Source organism: Oryx dammah, unplaced genomic scaffold, assembly GCF_014754425.2.
Source record: "Oryx dammah isolate SB20612 unplaced genomic scaffold, SCBI_Odam_1.1 HiC_scaffold_4, whole genome shotgun sequence".
NCBI classification, from domain to species: Eukaryota; Metazoa; Chordata; class Mammalia; order Artiodactyla; family Bovidae; genus Oryx; species Oryx dammah.
In genome coordinates, this window is record NW_024070188.1 from 88,955,665 (window position 1) to 88,976,027 (window position 20,363).

Genomic DNA, 20,363 nt, shown 5'->3' on the forward strand with positions numbered 1-20,363 from the left:
GTGGCGAACCCCCTTGTGTTCCACACAGGAACAGCTCTCATCTCAGGGGCCCTGCTGGGGCTCTCGGTCAGTGCGGTGGACACCGGCATGTGGCTGGACGGGCAGGTGTCGAGCAGGGGGGGGGCGGCCACTGACCACGAGCCCTCTGCCCTCGCAGACGACGTGCTGCACACGCTCACGGGCGCCATGTCCCTGCTGCGTCGCTGCCGGGTCAATGCCGCGCTGACCATCCAGCTCTTCTCCCAGCTCTTCCACTTCATCAACATGTGGCTGTTCAACCGGCTGGTGACTGACCCCGAGTCGGGGCTCTGCTCCCACTACTGGGGCGCCATCCTCCGCCAGCAGCTCGGGCACGTGGAGGCCTGGGCCGAGAAGCAGGGCCTGGAGCTGGCGGCTGACTGCCACCTGAGCCGGATCGTGCAGGTGGGTGGGGCTGGCCTCATGGCCGCGTGGTCCCCAGCGTCTCTAACTCCCCCCGGGGCGTCTCGGCACCTCCCCGGGGTCTTCATGTGCACTTAGGATGAGACAGTGGTATGCTCTCTGCCTGGGCCGCTCTCACAAGGTACAGCAATCTGGTAGCTTTTTAAACAAAAGAAGCACTTTGTCCTGGAGGCTGAAAGTCTGAGACTGAGGTCGGGGCACAGTGGTTCCCAGAGGGAGAGCCTGTCGGTAGCTCCCGAGCCTTCCGCTGCGGCTGCTGGTCTCCAGCATCCTGCCTGCACCTCCGTCTTCAGGAGGCCTCTCCTAGGCCACATCTCTGCTCCAGCCTCTGCCTTTCATAAGGACCCCAGACCTACTGACTTCAGTTAACTTGATTCCTTCTCTCAAGATCCTTTCGCAAGATGAGGTCACAGTCCAAAGTTTACCCCAGGTTTACCCCCTGAATGTTGGGGTTTCACAGTGTGAATTTCAGAGGACACAGTACAGCCCGTAACAGGTGGTGATAGCAGAATTAACACCTGGAACAGTGAGGCATGTGTCATAAAGCTACATACACAGAGAGAAACTCTGATTTTAAAATGGATGATAGCTGGCACTTAAAAAATACGAAGAATAAAATGGGTAACCAACAAGGACCTCCTGCAGAGCACAGGGAACACTGCTCAGCATCCTGTACTAGCCTAAATGAGGAAAGAATTTAAAAAGAGTAGATTCACCTGTGTGCATAACCGAATCCATTTGCCGTGCACCTGAGACTCACACAGCGCTGTTAACCAGCTGCACTCCATTGTGTGTGATACAGTCAGGGCTGCAAGCTGGGCAACCCCAGAGCAGAAGCCTGTGTATAAACACAGATGAGAGAGACCCCCCTCAGAAACTCGTCACATCACAGGAAGAGGGTAGGAGCAGCAGAAGGGACACGGCGCTTTCCTGGTGCTTGGAGACTAGACCCTGGTGCTGTGCAGTTAAGGAAAAGAGTACCTATAACCTGTTTTGTTAATTTTAGTGTGTAATTTTGTATTTTTTTTTCTCAGTCTCTTAAAGAGATACAGTGTAGAGATTTCTGCCCTTTTACTTTGATTGACTCAGCTAGTTATTAGAAAGGTCATTACAATGTTATTTTATTCAGACCTTAGTAGTGGTAATCTGGTTATATAAGTGTTTAAAGTTTCTAGCGAAGTCCCTCGGTTGTGTCCGACTCTTTGTAACCCCATGGACTGTAGCCTACTGGGCTCCTCCGTCCATGGGATTTTCCAGGCAAGAGTATCTTCCAGAGGATCTTCCCAACCCACGGCTCAAACCCAGGTCTCCCGCAGTGTAGGCAGACGCTTTACCGTATGAGCCACAGGGCTTTTAAAATGCTTTTTGCACATAAATTATTGGGTCTTACTATACATACAATTTTAATAAAAGAAGATCCCCTAGAGAAGGAAATGGCAACCCCCTCCAGTATTCTTGCCTAGGGAATTCCACGGACAGAGGAGCCTGGCAGGCTACAGTCCATTGAGTCACAGAGTCAGATAGGACTGAATCTGGAGCACACCCACGAGGTCATGTGACACCTTCAACTAGACGGTACTTCGAGTTCAGCTTGACACGTATAGGTGATGCAAATGGAAACGTGTTTTCCTAAAAACTCCCTGCATTTTAAAGTCAGGTTAGCAAGTCACTTCAGCTTCACAAATATTACCTAACGGGGAATATTGATGAAACACTTCTGAATCATGGTTTTCCTGCTGCTTGTTCACAGGCCACCACTTTGCTTACGATGGACAAGTACGCACCTGATGATGTTCCAAACATAAGCAGCACCTGCTTCAAGTTGAACTCCCTGCAGCTGCAGGCCCTGCTGCAGAATTACCACTGTGCGCCCGACGAGCCTTTTGTCCCTGCGGTGAGTGCGGCGCCAGTTGCCACGTATCACGTCTGTGCAGGAAAAGAAGAGAAATAGAAAGTTTATGTAGTCATCTTCCAGAGTCACTTTTGTTGACATGTGTAGGAGTTAGGGTTCCGTGCAAGAAATAGAAACCACATAAGCATTTTAAGTAGACGGGGATTTAATGCAGGGAACAAGGTTCTTGGAAAGCCAGGGCAGGGAGTGAGGAAGTTGCCCTCACCCTGAGTTTGGGGGCTCAGCACTGTGACCCGAGACCCCAGGGCCCCTCATGTCAGCAGCCAGCAGCAGGGCAGGGCCTCCCCCGGGGCTGCCTCTCAGAGCTGTGCTGAGGTGCCTGCCTGGGGAAGTCAGATCCTCACACACAGCCGAGTCTGCTGTCCAGAGATCTCTGCAGAGGAGCAGAGAGCACAGAGAAGAGTGCACGATGTAGCCAGCTCTTCATGATACGCTGCCCAAGCACAGCCCCGCAGTAGCAGCAGCTGGACGCAGGCATCCTGAGAGTCGAGTGTGCAGGGGACCCGATCCCACGGAGAGCTTCACCGCCAGTGTTGAGTGTTTGCCGACAGAAGGCGGGGGCCAAAACCCAGAACCCACTGTCCCCAGACAGACTGGGTCACAATCCTGAAAGGGGGCCTGATGTGGCTGCATGTTGGGAGGGGGCCGTGACTGCACAGCCCCGCGGGAGGGTCGAGCCGCGGTCCACACTCCGGGCTCAGGGACACAGGAGGCCCCGGGGAGAAGCCTGGTGGCCATGCTTTTGAGACAGAGGACAGGGCAGGGAGGGCAGCTCCTCTGGGGTGTCGTTCTGTCCCCTCCCTGGGGTGAGGAGGGAGTGTTCACTCTGGGAACTGTCCTGTAAGTACATTATCTAATAACTGGAACTTCTTAAGCAGAAATCACCTGTAAACCTGTCATAAGGCAACAACCTCTACATAACCTGGGAATATGTATTTTTTTAATATTTAACATTGTGTAAACTTTTTTGTGTCATTAAGTAAAAAAATAGTTATTAGCAACTTGATGTTTAAAAAATGTGCAAGGAAAAATTATTTTTGAAAAGGAAAAAGACTTTCTTGCAATCAAACGATTTCTGTTTAGAACTACAGGTGCTTCTTCCCAATCAATAGTGTCTGCAGCGCAGACTGTGGGAGTGTGTGCTCTGCCGGTGCTCGGTTGCTCGCCAGGCCGGTCTGAGCTGCGGATGAACTGGCTTCCCCTCTGGGAGGCACCCTGCGTGTGTGTGGCCACACCCCGCGTGACCAAGCGTGTCTGGTCGTCACTGGCCAGCCACACTGTGCGCCGAGCGTCTCCCAAGTCCGCATCTGTTTCTGAGCAGGACCTGATCGCGAACGTGGTGGCCGTGGCTGAGAATACGGCGGACGAACTTGCACGCAGCGACGGGCGGGAGGTGCGGCTAGAGGAGGACCCCGACCTGCAGCTGCCTTTCCTCCTGCCCGAGGACGGCTACTCCTGCGATGTCGTCAGGAACGTCCCCAGCGGCCTGCAGGAGTTCCTGGACCCTCTCTGCCAGAGAGGTGGGTCGCCTTCCCAGCCCGGGCGTCTGCACTCCCTGCGTGCCAGCGGGCCTGGTGCTCGCTGTGTGTTGATGTGTGTCAGGCCACCCCACGTGCGCACACCTGGTGCGCTTCTGGGAAGGTCAGGGCCCGGGGAATGGAGGGATGCGGTCGGTGGTGACGTGGGGTCAGAGCCAGGCATGGCTCGGCCGCCCGGGGCCTCTGCTCACCGGCCCTGGCACTGTCCTCTCTCCGGTTCCATGTGCCCATGGGGCTCCGTCCATCCCGTGTGTCGGTGCCACCCGAGCAGAGCAGGCAGCGGCAGGGCCAGACGAGCCCCAAGCCCCCCCGTCACTGGGCGCAGCCAAGCCACGTGCCCCCCATGGTTGTCTTGAGGCTGGAGTGGAGCCCAGCAGTGCTGCAGCGCAGGGCGAGCCCGTGCGTGTGGTGATGGCGCGCTTGATGCAGCGCAGCTCATTTCCCTAGGTCTGTGCCTGCATGTGGTGTGTGTGGAGGAGGACACATTTCAGAGGTATTGCAGCTTTAGTTCCAGACCACGGCAGTGAGTGTTGCAGAAAATCAAGTCACATCAAGTTTTTGGTTTCCCATTGTGTGTGGAATTAAACTTTACACCAAGCTGCAGTCAGTTGAGTGTGCAAAAGCAGTGTGTCTGAAAACCAGTAGACAAATTCCTTTATTGCTGGGCTTCCCTGGTGGTCCAGCGGTTTAGAACATGGCTTGCAACGCGAGGGACAATGCCTGGTTTGATCCCTGGCCTGGGAATATGCCACATGCCGCAGGGCACACAAGCCAGCAGGTTGCAACCACTTTAAGCCCTCAAGTCTAGAGTCCGTGCTCTGCCGCAGGAGAAGGCACTGCAGTGGGAAGCTTGCATACCGCAGCGAAGAGTAGCCCCTGCTTGTTGCAAGTAGAGAAAGCCTGTGCAGCACCAAAGACCCAGTGCAGCCAAAATTAAAGTAAATATTTTAAAATACTTTATTGCTAAAATATGTTAATCACCACCCAAGCCTTCAGCAAGTCTTAAGTCATTGACATTTCAGAACCATGATAATTATGATTCCCTAAAACAGCGGGAAGAGAAACAAAGTGTAGCTGATATTTCAGCAAAACTGGATTGAGACGGTGACTTTTTAAAAAATGAAAGGCTAAAACTAGATAAAATTCATTTATGTCGTTATTATAATTGAGTGTGTTTGTGACATCTTTTTTTTCATCTACCACAGACAGCCTCATAACTGTCCTGAGATGCTAGCCAGGTGATCCTTGCTGGGGGCACGGGTGCAGCGAGGACCCCCGTGGGACAGCCAGGACCCCTGGCGCCCGGGGTACCTAGTATGCAGTGTGCTCTTCCTAATGGCCAGCTGGTGCTAATAAGACCGCTTGAGAGAAAAGGATTGTGTTTGTGTGTGCTACAACTTTGCCACAAGACCGCTTGAGAGAAAAGAACTGTGTTTGTGCATGACTTTGTCACAAAATCTCTGAAAGACCCTGTAAGATCTGACAAATGAGGGATGACGCAGGCTCAGTCTTGTAAAAATGTCAGTAGTCCCTGTTGAAAACATTAAAGATGTTCTTTAAAATGTTGTCACATTTTTCGAAAACATGTAGATGTGACCTCTAAGGAAATGACAGAGAGGAGTGAGGAGGCCCCCTTCCCCGGGATCATTGTTCCCCTGGAGTAAATCACTGATTCTGGGGGCGAGCCTGCCGACAGGCTTCTATCAAAACTGCCTTCTGGTCCCTCTGTCCTTCCCTTCTGTCTGTCAGGGGTTCTCAGCCTGGCTGAGGAGCTCCTAGTCGAGCAGAGGAGACAGATCTGCAAGGAAGCATCTTGGTGAGAGTCTGTAATTTCTCATAGACGTGAGGAAGAAAGCTGTCTGGGGTAAAGAAGAGGGGGAAACCAGTTTCGCTTTTCTGCTTGGTGTTGAAATTACACTGGACCAAAACAAATAGATTTTAATCATGAGTAAAGCTGATGCAAACGTTTGTGTACAGGCTCTGTGTTCAGATGAACAGGTGATGTTAGATGTCTGCTAACTCACTTGTCGGAGAGAGTGAGGTCGTAGCCTGGAGACAGCCAGCAGCGGCACTAGGGAAGCGCCGTGTGGTCTGTGCCTTGTGTTGCCTGACGCGGCAGCTTTTCACGCTCACAGCCTGCCTGTTTTTCTCCCCAGGGTTTTGCAGGTTAATTCCTCACCCACGCTCCCCGGGCACCTGGACGATATATTTTGAAGGCGCAGATTACGAGAGTCACCTTTTGCGGGAGAACACAGAACTGGCGAGTATCGTGAGGTGGCAGGCAGACCAGAGAAGGAAACTTGATTCCTTTCGATTTGAAAATGCTTGGCTGTGTCTGTGCAGTGTCATCTGTAAACAAACATTGCTTTTAAGAAGACGCCTGTTGGGAACTTCCCTGGTCACCCAGTAGCTGAGACTCCCAAAGCGGGGCACAAGTTCAGTCCTGGTCAAGGAGTTCAGATCCCAGAGCCCACACAGAGAGGCCAGAGGGGAACAATGATGCCTGTTGATACCTACAGTTAAACCTCACACGTATTTTTAAAATACATTACTGTGGCAATCTTAATGGGTTTTATTAGAAAAATTTTTCTGTGATATAAGTATTTTCTATTTTCTAGTCAATTCTACCTTGTCTTAGTGAAAGTGTTAGCTAAGCTCAGACATGTCCAACTCTCTATGACCCCGTGAACTCCAGCCCTCCAGGCTTCTGTCCACAGAACTCTCCAGGCAAGAATACTGGAGTGGGTAGCCATTCTGTTCTCCAGGACGTCTTCCCAGCCCAGGGATTGAGCCCATGTCCCCTGCTTTGCAGGCTGATTCTTGACCATCTGAGCCACCAAAGACGCCCCTGCCCTGTCTTAGCAATGTGAAGGTGAAGGTGAAGTCACCCAGTTGTGTCCGACTCTTGCGACCCTGTGGACTGTAGCCTACCAGGCTCCTCCATCCATGGGATTCTCTAGGCAAGAGTACTGGAGTGGGCGCCATGTACCAAATCATTCACTAATTTAGTTTTGTCTCTTGGTGAAAGACTGGCCAGTCCCATTAGTGTTTCCTGGCTCATAGATTTTAGGGGCAACCCTGCCTTGCTTCCCGCAGAGAGTTTTAGACTAGAAAAGGAGCTTCGCCATGTCTTAGAAAGGGATGCCAGACCAGAGTTGTCTTTTCCTCCGTACACTGCATGTCAGCCCAGAGGACACAGGCGAGTCAAGCCTTTCCTTTGGGAGCGTTGTTGTTCCGACTCATTCCCCTTAAGTGTGACTGACTCCTAAGCTGCACGAGGCTTCGGCGGAGCCCAGCAGGTGTAGCCGCGTGTCTGGCAGGTAACGGTGGACGGGGGCCAGTGTGTTCCCTGCGGGGGCCGTGGTTAGCGGCTCTTGACTGTGAAGAATGACCACGAGTCTTCTGGAGCTTTAGAAGCTTCCTGTGGTGACCTCCTGAATTATCCATCGATCACTCAGAACCACACACCTGGTTCTCACCTAGTTTCTGAGAAGACAGATCATGTAAGGAGGCAGTACTTAAATGTAAGGCAACGGTGGATGTGTGTTTTGTTTATTAAATCCAAAGTAGTTGTTTTTGCTCAGTAGAGAAACTGAGCGGTTTTGTTTTACATTTGAGCATCTCCAAGCTTGCCTTAGCTGGTGATCGCTGTTACATCAAGTAGATCACAGTGACTGTGCCACGCGTGCCCTTTATTAGCTGTTGTTGAGCTAATAGCAGCAATTTCTAGTTTCCAGGTTTTATAGAAAAACAAGCACCTTGGATGGAATCACTGATTTTTTTTTTTTTTTCCCATCTTTCTAGTTTGTTTATGGATCCCTCAGTCGATTTTAGGTCCTGATGCTTTGTAGAAGCTTTGTCGCCTGATCTTATTCATCTCCCTTAAAATATTATCATACAGACTTTGGTTCCAAATAAACAAGCTGTGTGTATAATCACTTTTTGGCAGCATGCCTTTATACTTACTTATATAATTAACTGAATTCCCAGTGTGTGGGCCTGGTGATATTCTTGTTTAACTTTGTTAACTTGTTCACGTGAGGCAGGACATACGTAGACTGTGTGGCTTCTGTGGATGGCTTCCCTTTCTCATTGTGGATCTGTTGGGAACTGGCCTTATTGGGCACATACTTCGTCCCTTCCGCTCGATCCCCCACCAGAGGCCTCACATAGGCACGCTGAGCTTGGGGCCCGCTGCCTGAAGGCTGAGGCAGTGTATTTTTGCTGTTGAATTTTCACAAGATAGGTTTGTGGTGGCTCAGATGGTAAAGAGTCTGCCTGCAGTGTGGGAAACTCGGGTTTGATCCCAGGTTTGGGAAGGTCCCCACAGAAGGAAATGGCAACCCACTCCAGTACTCTTGCCTGGAAAACCCATGGACAGAGAGGAGCCTGGCAGGCTGCAGTCCGTGGGGTCGCAAAGAATTGGACACGACTGAGCGACTTTACTTTTCACAAGATAGAGAGACGCGAGAGCATCTTTGTTATAACTGTCCTCCCCCTGGGTAGTATAGAGTAAGTTTAAATTTCTTCAAATAATGTCCAGTAATTTTGTTTTAAAAGATAATAAAGTAAAATTGTAATGTTGTCTTTAAGACCAAGTTTTTCTTACATGGTAGTGATGCCAGGGTTGTTTTGTTTTGTAAATTAAGGTGTTTAAACAGCATGTAAATGTTCAGCGTTTGTGGTGATTCTCTTGCGGCTCTGGAGCCGAGAAAGAATAAGGGGCTTCCTTTACCAGGTCACCCCATCGAGGCGTGGTCTTTACTGCTTCTGTTTCTTCTTCGGTTTCAGCCCTCATTAAACTTCTCTCTTCACCCCTAGGCGCAGCCTCTGCGTAAAGAACCTGAAATCATCACTGTGACCCTCAAAAAGCAGAACGGAATGGGCCTTAGCATTGTCGCTGCAAAGGTAGGACGGGGTTGGGGCGCGGGCTGCCATCCTCTGTCCTGTAAGCCTGAGTCCGCGGCGTCCCGTTCCGCGTCTGGGGGCCGGGTCTGGGAATGAAGTGCCGTGTGCGTGGCGTTCTCGGGGTACCTGCTCCAGAGCCCGTGCATGGAGGGGCCGCTGGGCCCCTGTCCCCCAGCAGGCTCAGGCTGCAGGGGGCCACTGGGCGCCCGTCCAGACGCGCGGCGTGCTGAGAGCTACAGCGAGGGAGCTGTGCCTCAGTCGTGTCCAGGGGAGCGGAGCGGGGAGGGGGCTGCTTCCCTTTTAAAGACATTCAGTTTGCAGGTGGAGCCCGCCCCGCAGAGGGTCAAGGGATTGAAACAGCAAGGGGACGGGCGGGAGCTGCGATCTCAGGGCAGGGGCGTGTGGGAGGACTAATGTGCCAAGCCGGGGGCCGGGGCGCGGCAGCAGGTGTGCTCCAGGGCACAGCAGCCCGTCCAGGCAGTCCCAGGCCCCGTCCAGGGCTGCCTGGCCCAGCCCACCAGCTGGGACTCCAGCCGACCCCTTCCGAACAGGTCCTGAGCCTGGTGCTCGGATGCAGGAGTGGGTGGGGCGGGCAGGAGCAGGCAGCTGCAGGCCTGGGGTGTTTTCCTGTTTGCTTGTGTTGGATACCAGCGTGTGGAACCCAGAGGGCAGGAGGCAGAGATACAGACTCGTGTTGGCTTATATTTATACTTGTGTTGGCTTACAGGTGCTGTAAAGGAAGTAACTGTAAGGCTGTGCCCTGGTAACTGGGTAGTGTGCCGTCCTCAGGCATGAAGGCATATGTTAGAGTCTGTTCACCTGTGGGCTTGACTGCTTGACCGAATCCGCTTTTCTCCAGCTCAGCTGTAGTTTCTCCGGGACTTGCAGGGAAAACAAGTTGTGTGCTATACACACGTTGCAAAGCGGCGCCCTGCTGGTGCCCAGCCTGGGTCTGTGCCAATGGCCATATCCTCCACGGGGGCGCAGGGCCTCAGGCCCACCCTGCCCCCCACTGGGCAGCCATGGAGCTCTGGGCGTGGCTGCAGCTCAAGCCCTGGGAGAAGGCTGGGGGCCTTAGAGCTGGTCCCCGAGGTCACACGGTCCCCTATCAGCCCATCTTGGATTCACCCTGTAGCCCTGACTGGAGTCTGGGTGCTGTGTTTTTCCCTGTGAGCCATCTGGGCCTTTGTGTCAGTATTTGGCTCCGGCCTCTGCCTTCCCAGTCAGCCTGTGGCTTCGGGACCATGTGCCTGGAGGGCTCTGATGTCAGCCCACCGGCGCCCCTCCCGGCTGCGGCCGCTTTATGGAATCCAGATGCCGTGGCTCATCCGCGCAGTCCACGCTGGAAGCCTGCCGGGGGTGCTGGGGGGGTCGGGGTGCTGCCTCTCATTCAGCTGAGGGCCGGCCTGGCGCTTCCTGTTTAGTTTGGATTTTTAAAATAGAAACTGTTTCCTCCTTTTTATTTTTCTAACTCTTTTTAAAGTTTAATAAAGTACAAAGTAAGCGAGAATCTGAGCTGCCTGGTTACGTAAGAGCCTGAGGTTGCCTGGGCGCTGGTTGGAGTTGCTCAGTGCCCGCGGTGGCCAGTCTTCAGAGGCCAGCTGTGTAGTGGCCGTCGCCACCGCGGGGACCGGGCAGTGGTGGTCTGCCTGAGAGTCTATGTGCCCGAGAGAGATGTGGTTCTCCGTTGTCGGGAGAGCAGAGCCTGTGGTGAGTCTCCTCGGGGCCCCGGTGGCCGCTGTCCGCCCTGCGAGCTGCTGCAGCCTGTCGGCGACGGCCCAGCTCAGGGAGCTCATGCTCACACCCCGGGGTGCTGGCTGCTCTGCAGCTCCGTGCCGCGGCTTCTCAGGGCTCGGGAAATAAGAGGCTGCTCGTACTTTATACGGGAAAAGGACAACTGTGGTATGGTGGATGCTGTTGGAAACAGTGGTACTGCTGTACAACCAGTGGAAACTGCTGTACAATTGCTAAGCACAGACACAAGAATGTCCACAAGGCAGGACGCTGGCCGTTCAGGTGGCGTTTGCTGCAGGCTTTGTCCACGGTGGGTCTCTTCTGCAAGCGTGAAAGTGACAGTTCAAAGGGTACTCGTTAGGAGGTTTTACTGTTTTACTTAGAAATGAATGGCTAATTGAATCTTGGTTGTGGTCTAACTGTATCTAGTATTAAGTTTTTAAAATTTTTAGTTGGCTTAGAAAAATTGCCGTGCCTTAGAGAGGAGAGGGTGAAAGCAGTGTTCACGGATGCGTCGCTTCCTCCCCACTGGACCAGTGTGTGTGAGCCGCGCTCAGTGCTTGAGGCTCCCGGGCCTTCGCGCGTCCTCGCCGGCAGCCGGCAGGAGCAACCGGCGTCAGGACCTGGGAGGCGCTCAGCTCCTTCCCTGGAAGCTCGGGGGGTCGTGTGCCATCCCCACACGGCTGCTGCTTAGGATCTGGATGGCTTGTTTCTGTTCTCACAGTAAAGTGTGTAAACAAGGCTTTTCCCTCTGTCTGCAGTCATGGCCTAGGTGCACATTTCTTGGGTTGTCTGACACGCTGACTGAAAGACAGGAGTGCTAGTTCTCTGAAGCAGAACCTCCTTTCCCCTGGTGGTTCCCTAGAAAAAGACGGTATGGGGCGTCCAGGTGCAGGGCCATGGTGGGGGGGCCCCTAGGGACGGTCCTGAGAGCCCCGCCCGGCGCCCTCAGCCCCGCTTGGGGCCAGGGCTCCCCGCACTGGCACACCTGCCTGGGCGTCCGCGTCCTCACCTCCCTCACGGAGCCCCAGACGCTCTGAGACCCTCTGGAGGCTGCACCTTCGCTCTGGAGACCCTGCCTTGCACCCTTCAGGACCCCATGGTCCCCTGCAGCCCGTCTGGGGCCCCAGCATTGGAGGCTGTGTGGTTTGCTTCCTTTATCTCATGGAGAATGGGAAGATAGATAACACGCTGTTCCTCGTTTGTACTGAACATAAACAGGAAGCGAGCACACAGCCCTGACCTTGCAGGCAAAGGGGCGCTCCCCTCTCGGGGCTGTTCAGGTGGCCAGGGTGGGAAGTGTCCTGGGCCTGGGTTTTGACACCAGTTGTCTCAGAACTGAGGTCACTCCTAGCCGAAAGCACAAGCGAGGCGGTGTTGTTGAACCTCTAGTCTGAACCTCAGTTGTTCGTGAAGCAGAGCTCTTGTCTGACTAGCAGCAGCGGCTCCAGACCCCGAGGAGGAGGCGGCGGAGCATTGTCCTGACGGCCTGATGAGTTTTAAACACGCCCGGCTCTTAGGTCATCCCGGCCCCTGCCTGTTTCCACGCCTGGGAACAATAGGCTGGATTCATGCTCTTTGGCTGGCAGCTCTGTCTTCCTTCTGCTGCTGCCTTTTTTTCCATTTTGGATTGTGTTGTAATGATGTTTTTATGCTGTTAGTCACATCACACTCCCACGCTCAGTCGGAAATTGCAGCTGGAATGTTGGGAGCGTGGGCCCCTCTGACGGAGTCTCTGAGTGGGAGGTGAGCGCACCTGCGCTTCAGTCTTTCCCAAGGTGCCTGAGAAGGTAGAGGGGCGGCCTCCTCCAGACTCACGGCCATTCCCTCGGAGCGGAGCGCAGGGCAGCTGCCCGAGAGGCACGCGCGTCCACCGTGCTGGGAGGTGCGCGTGGCCCTGCGGGTGTCCGGGCGCCCCCGCCGTCCCCGCATGCCTGCCCCGGGTAAACTCAGGTGAGGTGCTGCCCTCCCCCTCCTCCTCCTCCTCGCGGATTCCTTCTCGGGCCTCCCCTCTCTCCTAAGGGAAAGGAAAGCAGCTCCAAGATGCATTTTCAGAAGAAATCCTGGGCTCACACGGGCGTGCCCTTCGTGGTTCCAGGTCTGAAGTCTGGCCCCCGACCTCCTCCTGTGCCCTGGCTGGCGCGTGCAGCCTCTGGCGGTCCGTCCGAAACCAGGTTGTGCGGCCGGAGGCTGGCAGCGGCCGAGGGGCTGCCTGTCACCCTCAGCAGCCTCTGGGAGGGAGACTTGGTATTTAAGTGGAATTAAATTACAAAATCGTATCCAGTAGAAGTCGTCATTCCTGATACATGTGGAATATATCACCGCTTTCCAGAAGGTAGTTTTTAAAAAGGAATTTGATTTGTATTCACATGGGGAGTGGGTAATTCTGAACGGTGTTTCATTTTGATTTCATAAATAACAAACAGACCCAATAGATAAGAATACAAATAGACCAAAAACACAGTGATATTTTTTCAGTAATAAATGCAGTTTAGATATTTTTAGGCAAGTAGTTACTGAAATTTTTTACACTGTGCCTTTAGTTATTATACCGTGGTTACTCTTCTCACGGTTGGAAATCAAGGTGTATAATGTTAGAATATATGTTGCGTTATGGGAAGATTTTGTTTTTACACAATTATCTGCATAATTACGGATTTATTGTTAGTGTCTGCGGTTACTGATGACATAGGTTTACTATGAAAAGCTTAGTTTGGGGGTAACATCGTCTTGTAACTCAGGCCATGTAGGAAAATCAAAATTCTCTATTATAAGGGAAACTGAAGTCAGCAGTGTGTCTCCCTCAGTGCAGTTGTGATTTCAGTGTCGGCACTGTCTGTTGCTGGAGAGACCCTGTAGACTCTTCCCACTCAGTCTTTGGAATTGGGGGGACTTTGCTCTGGACTCCCGAGTTTCAGTTGGGACGCACCCACCCCCGCGCCCGCGCCCTGGCCTCGGTGGCTGCTGACACCAGCGCTGACACGGCGTCGCCAGCATCTGGAGGCTCTCTGGTCCTCTGTTGGCTGTTGGTCGGCGCTTAGGTCCTCATCTTTGTGTCCTTTTGATGACAGGTGGGGTGCCTTGATTTAGCAGCAAGAAGGTGTAATTTCTGGGCCCTATTTTTGTGTGTCAACTTAAAAAGTAGAATTACCAGCAAATGAATTTTAATTGTGTGTATATGTAAACAGAAGAGGAACTTGGTGGAATTTGTTGAACACTTTTTTTCGTAAGTTCAGTCTTACTGGACTAGTGTGTGCAGTATTATATAGAACTAGGACACAGGTGGTTTAATGTTTCTGAAAGTGCCTTTGTGTTGCTGAATCTTTTACCACAGTCTGTAGCAGTTTTATTCAGATGAAATGCGGCTGGTGGCGAGAGCGCTCTGCAGTGTTAAGGAATGCCTCTGTTCTGGTTCTTTCCAAGAGTTGACCTGCTCCCAGTTCAGATGGCGGTGGGCAGGGGCCAGGCAGAGCTCACCAACTCCCTGTCCCCTGAGTCCCGGGGTCGGTCCAGCCAAGCCTGCCCTGGCCAGACTGAGGCGCTGGGTCACCTTAGCCAGGCGCTGGATCAAACGTTGTGGTCTTTGGGGTTGAAAGGGTTTAATATATGTACTGTTGACTTAATGTATGTATTGGGGTTGGCTAAAAAGGTCATAGCAACTTACAGAAAACCTGTGATTTATCTGTACACTAGTTGCATTTACACATTTTTATGGTCACTTTATAACTGTGAGCTACATGTGAAATACGGTAAGACTCAAGTCGGCAGAGACAGGCGGGAGCCTGGCCAGAGAGCAGCGCGTCACTGCAGAATCGAGCAGGTGTGCGGCCACGGTGACACGTTAACAGACAAGAGTCACACAGAGAGTGTGTGCCAGGTAAACAGTGTAAGGTTGAGGCCACATTTGGAAGGCTCAGATGCCAACCAGAGGTTGGACATCTCTTAGAATATTACCCTACCCCCAGGAGTCTTTTTAAGCAATCATATTTCACAGTGCTTTCTCAGTGACTTTTTATTAAAGTCAATTCTTATGACCAACCTTAAATAGACCTTATAGATGCTAGTGGTCTTTTGAATTGAGGTCCTTTTTTTCCTCAGAGGTAAACCTTTTGTCACAATGACATATACTTATAAATTGAATTTATTTGGAATTAAAAGAATGACTGTCACTTCGAGTTTAGATAAATTCCCATCATGTAAGAAAGCAGTGTTTCTCATCGCTGGGGTGCTGTCCCTCCGAGGATGGCAAACGGTGTCAGAAATGCTCAGGGTTCTCACTTCTGCACCAGGTGTTTGCGGGGTCATCAGTATTGTGTCGTCAGCTCACCGATAGTAGATTAGCAACTGCTCCGTAACCTACTGGTGTGTTCATTCAGGCAGCGTCTAGATCAACCACGTTGCCCTGGCCTGACTACAGGGATTTGGGAGCTCCCCTGGAAGGGAGCTGGGGGAGGGCCCTCTGTACTGACTTCGGGAACAAGGAAGGTGCCGTGGGAACACAAGTGAGCCGGGGCGGCGGCGTGCCTGGGCAGGTGGGGAGAGTGGGTGGGCAGGTGAGCCCAGGAGGCAGATCATCAGAGGATTCGGGCTGACCTCTTGCATCAGAAGGCCGTTGTGTGTGGCAGGAACATGGCTGAGGCGCGGAAGGGGGCCTGTGGCGGTGTGGTGGGCCTGCACTTGACGTGGGTGCCCCACGCAGGCGGCTTCTGCTTGCTTACAGGCAGCTGGCCACCTGGTGGCAGGGGGCCGCCTGCAGGAAGGGTTTCTTAAGGCAGGTTGGGTAGAGGAGCCCGTGGATCAGCCTTAGGAGAGTGTCCGTGTCTCGCCAGGACTGCTCTGAAATTCACATTGTAAACTAATGCTTGTTTACAGCTGTGACTTCAGTCAGATTTTTCATAAGGCTGTCAGGTATCTATATTACGGGATCAGTTGCTTGCATATTTAAACTTAGATTTATTAAATTTTATATTGCATGCGACGTGTGGTAAATTATCTACTTAAAGACACGATAGGGTTCAGGCTGTGTTGCTGCTGGCCGTGGTCCGTGCGGAGTCCGAGGAGTGGAAGCTTGTGTGTTGTTCTAGAGTGGCGCGTGATGGCCGGTCTGAGTGGAGTGGCGGGAGCAGGACGTAGGCGTGGAGTGCGGCCGTGGGAGCAGGGCGCTGCGACGCTCGGACGCCTCACGGGTGGATGTGCAGCAACAGCGTGCTCGCCAGGCCTCAGTTTGTTAGGGGACGGGACTGGATTCCTGCTGTTTGCTGTGTCATTCCATTTTGTGACCTTAGAAAGATTAAAGTTTTTCTTATTACACTGGCCGAAATAAATGAAATTTTTCCTTTGTTAATAATCCTCTTATAAAGTATACCAGAAATGGGGGAGGAAGTCTTGATGTGATTGTTATAAAATATTCATTCATATTAAAATATCCATACATATTGAAAGTATGTATTTGATATTTCTTTTACAGCAGCCTTACTAAAAATACTATGTTGCTGGTATTACTGCTAGAGATTTGTTTAGTCATGAATGGTGGTAATTGATTATCTCATTAAAAGTGCAGTTCTTACCATTTAAATTACAAGGACAGTATTGCACTCCCCAAGAGTAGTGCTTGTGACAGTGTAGTCTCTTCATTCGCACTGAGAACTGGGAATCTGAAGTTTAGAAATGTTGCTTTTCTGTGAGTCAGATGGAGAACAGAAGAAAAAAGTAATTATGCCTTAAAAAAAATCTGGTTTAGTTATAAGGGCATAATGGCAGGAAAAGAGGGATTTTCGGTGCCCCCTCAGAAACAGTGTCTGACAGGCACAGAGAAAGCCAGCTGAGCGGGAGCTGTATCGGAGCCGGGGTGCTGTCTGTCTGCGTGTCTAAGGAGGTGGGGCGATGCAGGCATTCTGTGACTGTTTGTGGGATGAGCGAAACTGTTTTTCAGATAGCTGGATTAGGTATCGAATCATGTGTTACACAGAAACACAGAACAGTGTTGAAGAAGCCGTATGATCAGGTTGTGTGGGAGGCAGGCCCGAGGGGCTGCCCTGGAGGTGGTTCCCCTCAGCCATCTGACACTGAGCCCAGCCCAGGTTCAGGGAAGACCGTGCTGGCGTCATTGAAGGTGGTTGGAAGCTGTGTTTGTTGACTCTTGGCTAAGAGATGGGCTAAACTTCAGAAAGTTGCCAGCATTGAGTGATTCACTCATCGTGTGCTCCGTCGTGTCCGACTCTTCATGGCCCCATAGACTGTACCCCACCAGGCTCCTCCGTCCATGGGATTCTCCAGGCAAGAACACGAGCGGGTTGCCATGCCCTCCTCCAGGGGATCAACCCAACCCAGGGGTCAAGCTCGGGTCTTCCGCATTGGCAGGTAGATTCTTCCCCATTGCGCCACCTGGGAAACCCATCGAGTGACTATACAAACACATGTCTAAACACGTGTGTGTTTCTGTGTGTGTGTGTGTGAAGCCTCAAATGTACCCCCAAAGTGCAAGTTTTCCCAAGTGCCCCAGTAATTGCGCGTGTGGCAGAGGGGCCTAGCACAGGTGGGGGCACTGCGCCATGTGGAAGGACCGCTGCATCCTCCAGGGGCCGCTCGTGTGTCTGGACCAGACTGGAGACCAGTGACGAGGTCAGGGCAGACGGGCAGACGGACAGAGACGGGTCTTGAGGGGAAGAGCCAGGAAAGCGGGCGGGACCCGGGGGCTGTGTGGAGCGTCTATGGAGTCCGTTTGTGGGTGTGTAGGCACGGGGGTCTGGGGTGGGCTCTCGGGGGACGGGGGGTGCTGTCGGCCTCACAGCAGGGTCTCTGCTCAGTCCTCCCTAACCAGGAGCCTCCAGACGGTCCTGGACCCATTCTGTTGACCAGAGGGGAAAGGGAGTGTTCAGGTGGAGATTATGGAGTTCCAGGGCGCTATAGGAAAATGTGTCCATTAAGTTGTTTATCAAACCGTCTTTATAACTTTCTGTGATACCTTATATCGATGCTTTTGTGACACCATAGGTTCGCAAGCCAAGAAATACACTCAGCTGTAGGATATTGACAGAAACATCCAATGACATTTCATACCTATGCACGCTTCCTCTGGACAGGGGCTTATAGCTTCAGGACTTCTTAGTATTACGGTACACGACCCTTAAATGGAGGCAGCACGGAGTATTTTCTCTAGTTGTTTCTGCCGAAGTCCCTCTTATCATTTGCAATAGCAAGATTTTTCTTGTTTTAAATTTTAAACTGTGTGTACAGAAAGAATAGGGCCTATCAAATGGCTCACAAGAATCTGCCTGCTGTGCAGGAGACTTGGGTTCGATCCCTGGGTCAGGAAGATCCCCTGGAGGAGGGCATGGCAACCCACTCCAGTATTATTGCCTGGGGAATCCCATGGACAGAGGAGCCTGGCGGGCTGCCATCCATGGGATCACAAAGCGCTGAACAACAACAACAGTGCAAGAATAAGGGTGTGAAGGAGGCGGGTGAGCTGCGTGTGTGCTAAAGTGATTATTGCGCGTGTCTCAGCGCAGCTCACCCGCTGGGAGAGAGCGCGTCCCTGCCATCAGGCTGGTGGGTCTGTGGCAGTCCATCAGCTGACTGGTAATTGACTGTGTTCAGGAGTGAAAGAATAGTGAAAGTGAAGTAGCTCAGTCGTGTCCGACGCTTTGCGACCCCATGGACTGTAGCCTACCAGGGTCCTCTGTCCATGAGATTTCAGGAGTAATTTTTCCTAATCTGAAAACAAAGTAGGTACATTTCCTGTGAGTTTCCTTATATTTACCCAAGTGTTCATTTTACAAATACAGTTTTTGCATTTCTAATTTTCATGTGAAAACAAGAGCTGAGAGCTTCATTCCGGCCACCTGTGTGCACATTTCACTCTTTTCTCTGTGTGCACTCCGGCCACCTGTGCGTGTATTTTACTCTTTTCTCTGTGTGCACTCCGGCCACCTGTGCCCGGTAGTGTGCACTCCGGCCACCTGTGTGCACATTTCACTCTTTCCTCTGTGTGCACTCCGGCCACTTGTGCACGTATTTTACTCTTTTCTCTGTGTGTTGTGTTTCTCACTGTGTTTCCAACATGGTGTTTTTCCTCGTCTTTGTTTAGGGCGCTGGTCAAGACAAACTTGGGATTTACGTCAAGTCTGTTGTGAAAGGAGGCGCTGCAGACGTGGTGGGTATATGGTCGTTAAGGTGCCCCCAGTGTGTTGTGTGTTGGTCGAAAGCCCAAGTCTGAGTGTGCTCACCGCTGGCCTCCTCCCCTTTTCCCCCGCTGTCACCCCCTCCTCACCTGCCCACGCCTTGGGGTGCTCAGGACGGGCGGCTCGCCGCAGGTGACCAGCTGCTCAGTGTGGACGGACGGAGTCTGGTGGGACTCTCTCAAGAAAGGTACCGTTTATTTGTTTAAAGATGCCAGTATGCACTTCTGGTGGGTAGTTCGTGTTAAATTTTGGAATTAGAAGACAAAAAACCACGCCGAAAGCTGTGCCCTTCCTCCTTCAGAGGAAAAGACCTAGCAGAGTGTGTGCTTTACCCTGAAAAGCGTCCTTGCCTCCAGCGCGTGCTGCAATCTCTGCAGGTCGCCTCGCTGTTCTCAAGACAGCAAGAAGAGCTGTGTGCAGAGTTGTCCTCAGAGGCGGGGCGCCTGAGACTCTGGCTCAGACTAGCAGGGGGCCGTGGGGTGCAGCCCGCTCTGACCCTGGCCTGCCCTGGGGACGGGGGGCCTGCCCACAGTCTCACTCTGCGACCTCTCTTCCCAGGGCAGCAGAGCTGATGACAAGGACAAGCTCCGTTGTGACGCTCGAAGTAGCAAAGCAAGGAGCCATTTACCACGGCCTCGCCACCCTGCTCAACCAGCCTTCCCCTATGATGCAGAGAAGTAAGGGGGACGGAGGGGCCGTCTCTTCACGGGCTGCGCCTGCCTGCTGTGGGCTGGGCAGCCAGCGTGACCTCTTCCAATACTCACAGACTCTTCGAAGCAGGCCCTGTTGTGTTCATTGTCCTGATTTTAGAGAAGGGCATGAGGATGAGCGCCTCGAGCACGGAGCCTGGGATGGCGAGCGCATGGGTTCCCAGGGCCCAGGCTAGGTGTAGCCAGCCGGCCTTCAGACACGGTGCTAATTTATTTGGTCTCCCAAGAGCACCTCACCTCACCTGCACAGGCCTGGTGACTGGGGGGGACCCCAGTGTCCCCCGTGCCAGCACTCAGGGAACTCGGTCTATCGTGAGCGGAAGAATGATTTTCAGCTCTGACAGGCAGACGCAGGATGTGAGGTCTCCAGAGAACAAGCAGAGTTCTCTCCTGAAGGACTGTTTATAAACAGTTAGGTCCGGCTCACGTGCTCTGAGACAGGACATGATTGTTACAGGGAGAGTCCACTGTAAGAGGTCAGTTTTTGAATAATAATTAGCTGATAAGAATCATGGTTTTGTAGGTACATCAAAAACCTCAGAAAAAGTCAATATAAATGTCAGGCTTTTTAAAGAATTAGTTCAGAAACCAGGGGAAAACCGGACTCCCATTATCTTAGAAATTGCTGTCTACTTTGCATTTCCTTGGCTCACTGTAGGTGAGCAGGTCGGTACCCTGGGCAAGCCCAGGGCCTGACCTCGCACTGGCCTCATCTGGCTTGCTCGAGAGCCTGGGCTGCTCTGCGTGGAGACAGGCAAAAGGCACGGCCGTCGTATACAGCACCGTTTTCTTTTTTTTTTTCTTTTTTCATAGCATAATACTTAACGTATTGGTGTTCTGATTCCCAAGTTTATAGTCATTTAAAAGAAGCAAGCTTGATGATGAGTTAGGAATCACTGAGAGAAAGCGTTGGAGCCAAACGTCAGGGCCGTCGGGC

General features: G+C 52.3%; 1 protein-coding gene across 5 annotated transcripts in view; it reads left to right on the top strand.

Annotated features, from left to right (window-relative positions):
• The window catches only part of AFDN (afadin, adherens junction formation factor), an 80,851-nt gene that overhangs the window by 43,157 nt on the left and 17,331 nt on the right, over nt 1–20,363 (top strand). For all 5 annotated transcript variants that reach the window (XM_040239192.1, XM_040239195.1, XM_040239196.1 and 2 more), the window contains 8 exons: nt 158–423; nt 2,192–2,335; nt 3,675–3,873; nt 6,048–6,151; nt 8,713–8,799; nt 18,623–18,688; nt 18,830–18,903; nt 19,275–19,393. In XM_040239192.1, the coding sequence (XP_040095126.1) occupies nt 158–423; nt 2,192–2,335; nt 3,675–3,873; nt 6,048–6,151; nt 8,713–8,799; nt 18,623–18,688; nt 18,830–18,903; nt 19,275–19,393 (1,059 nt within the window). The remainder of the gene's footprint in view (nt 1–157; nt 424–2,191; nt 2,336–3,674; nt 3,874–6,047; nt 6,152–8,712; nt 8,800–18,622; nt 18,689–18,829; nt 18,904–19,274; nt 19,394–20,363) is intronic.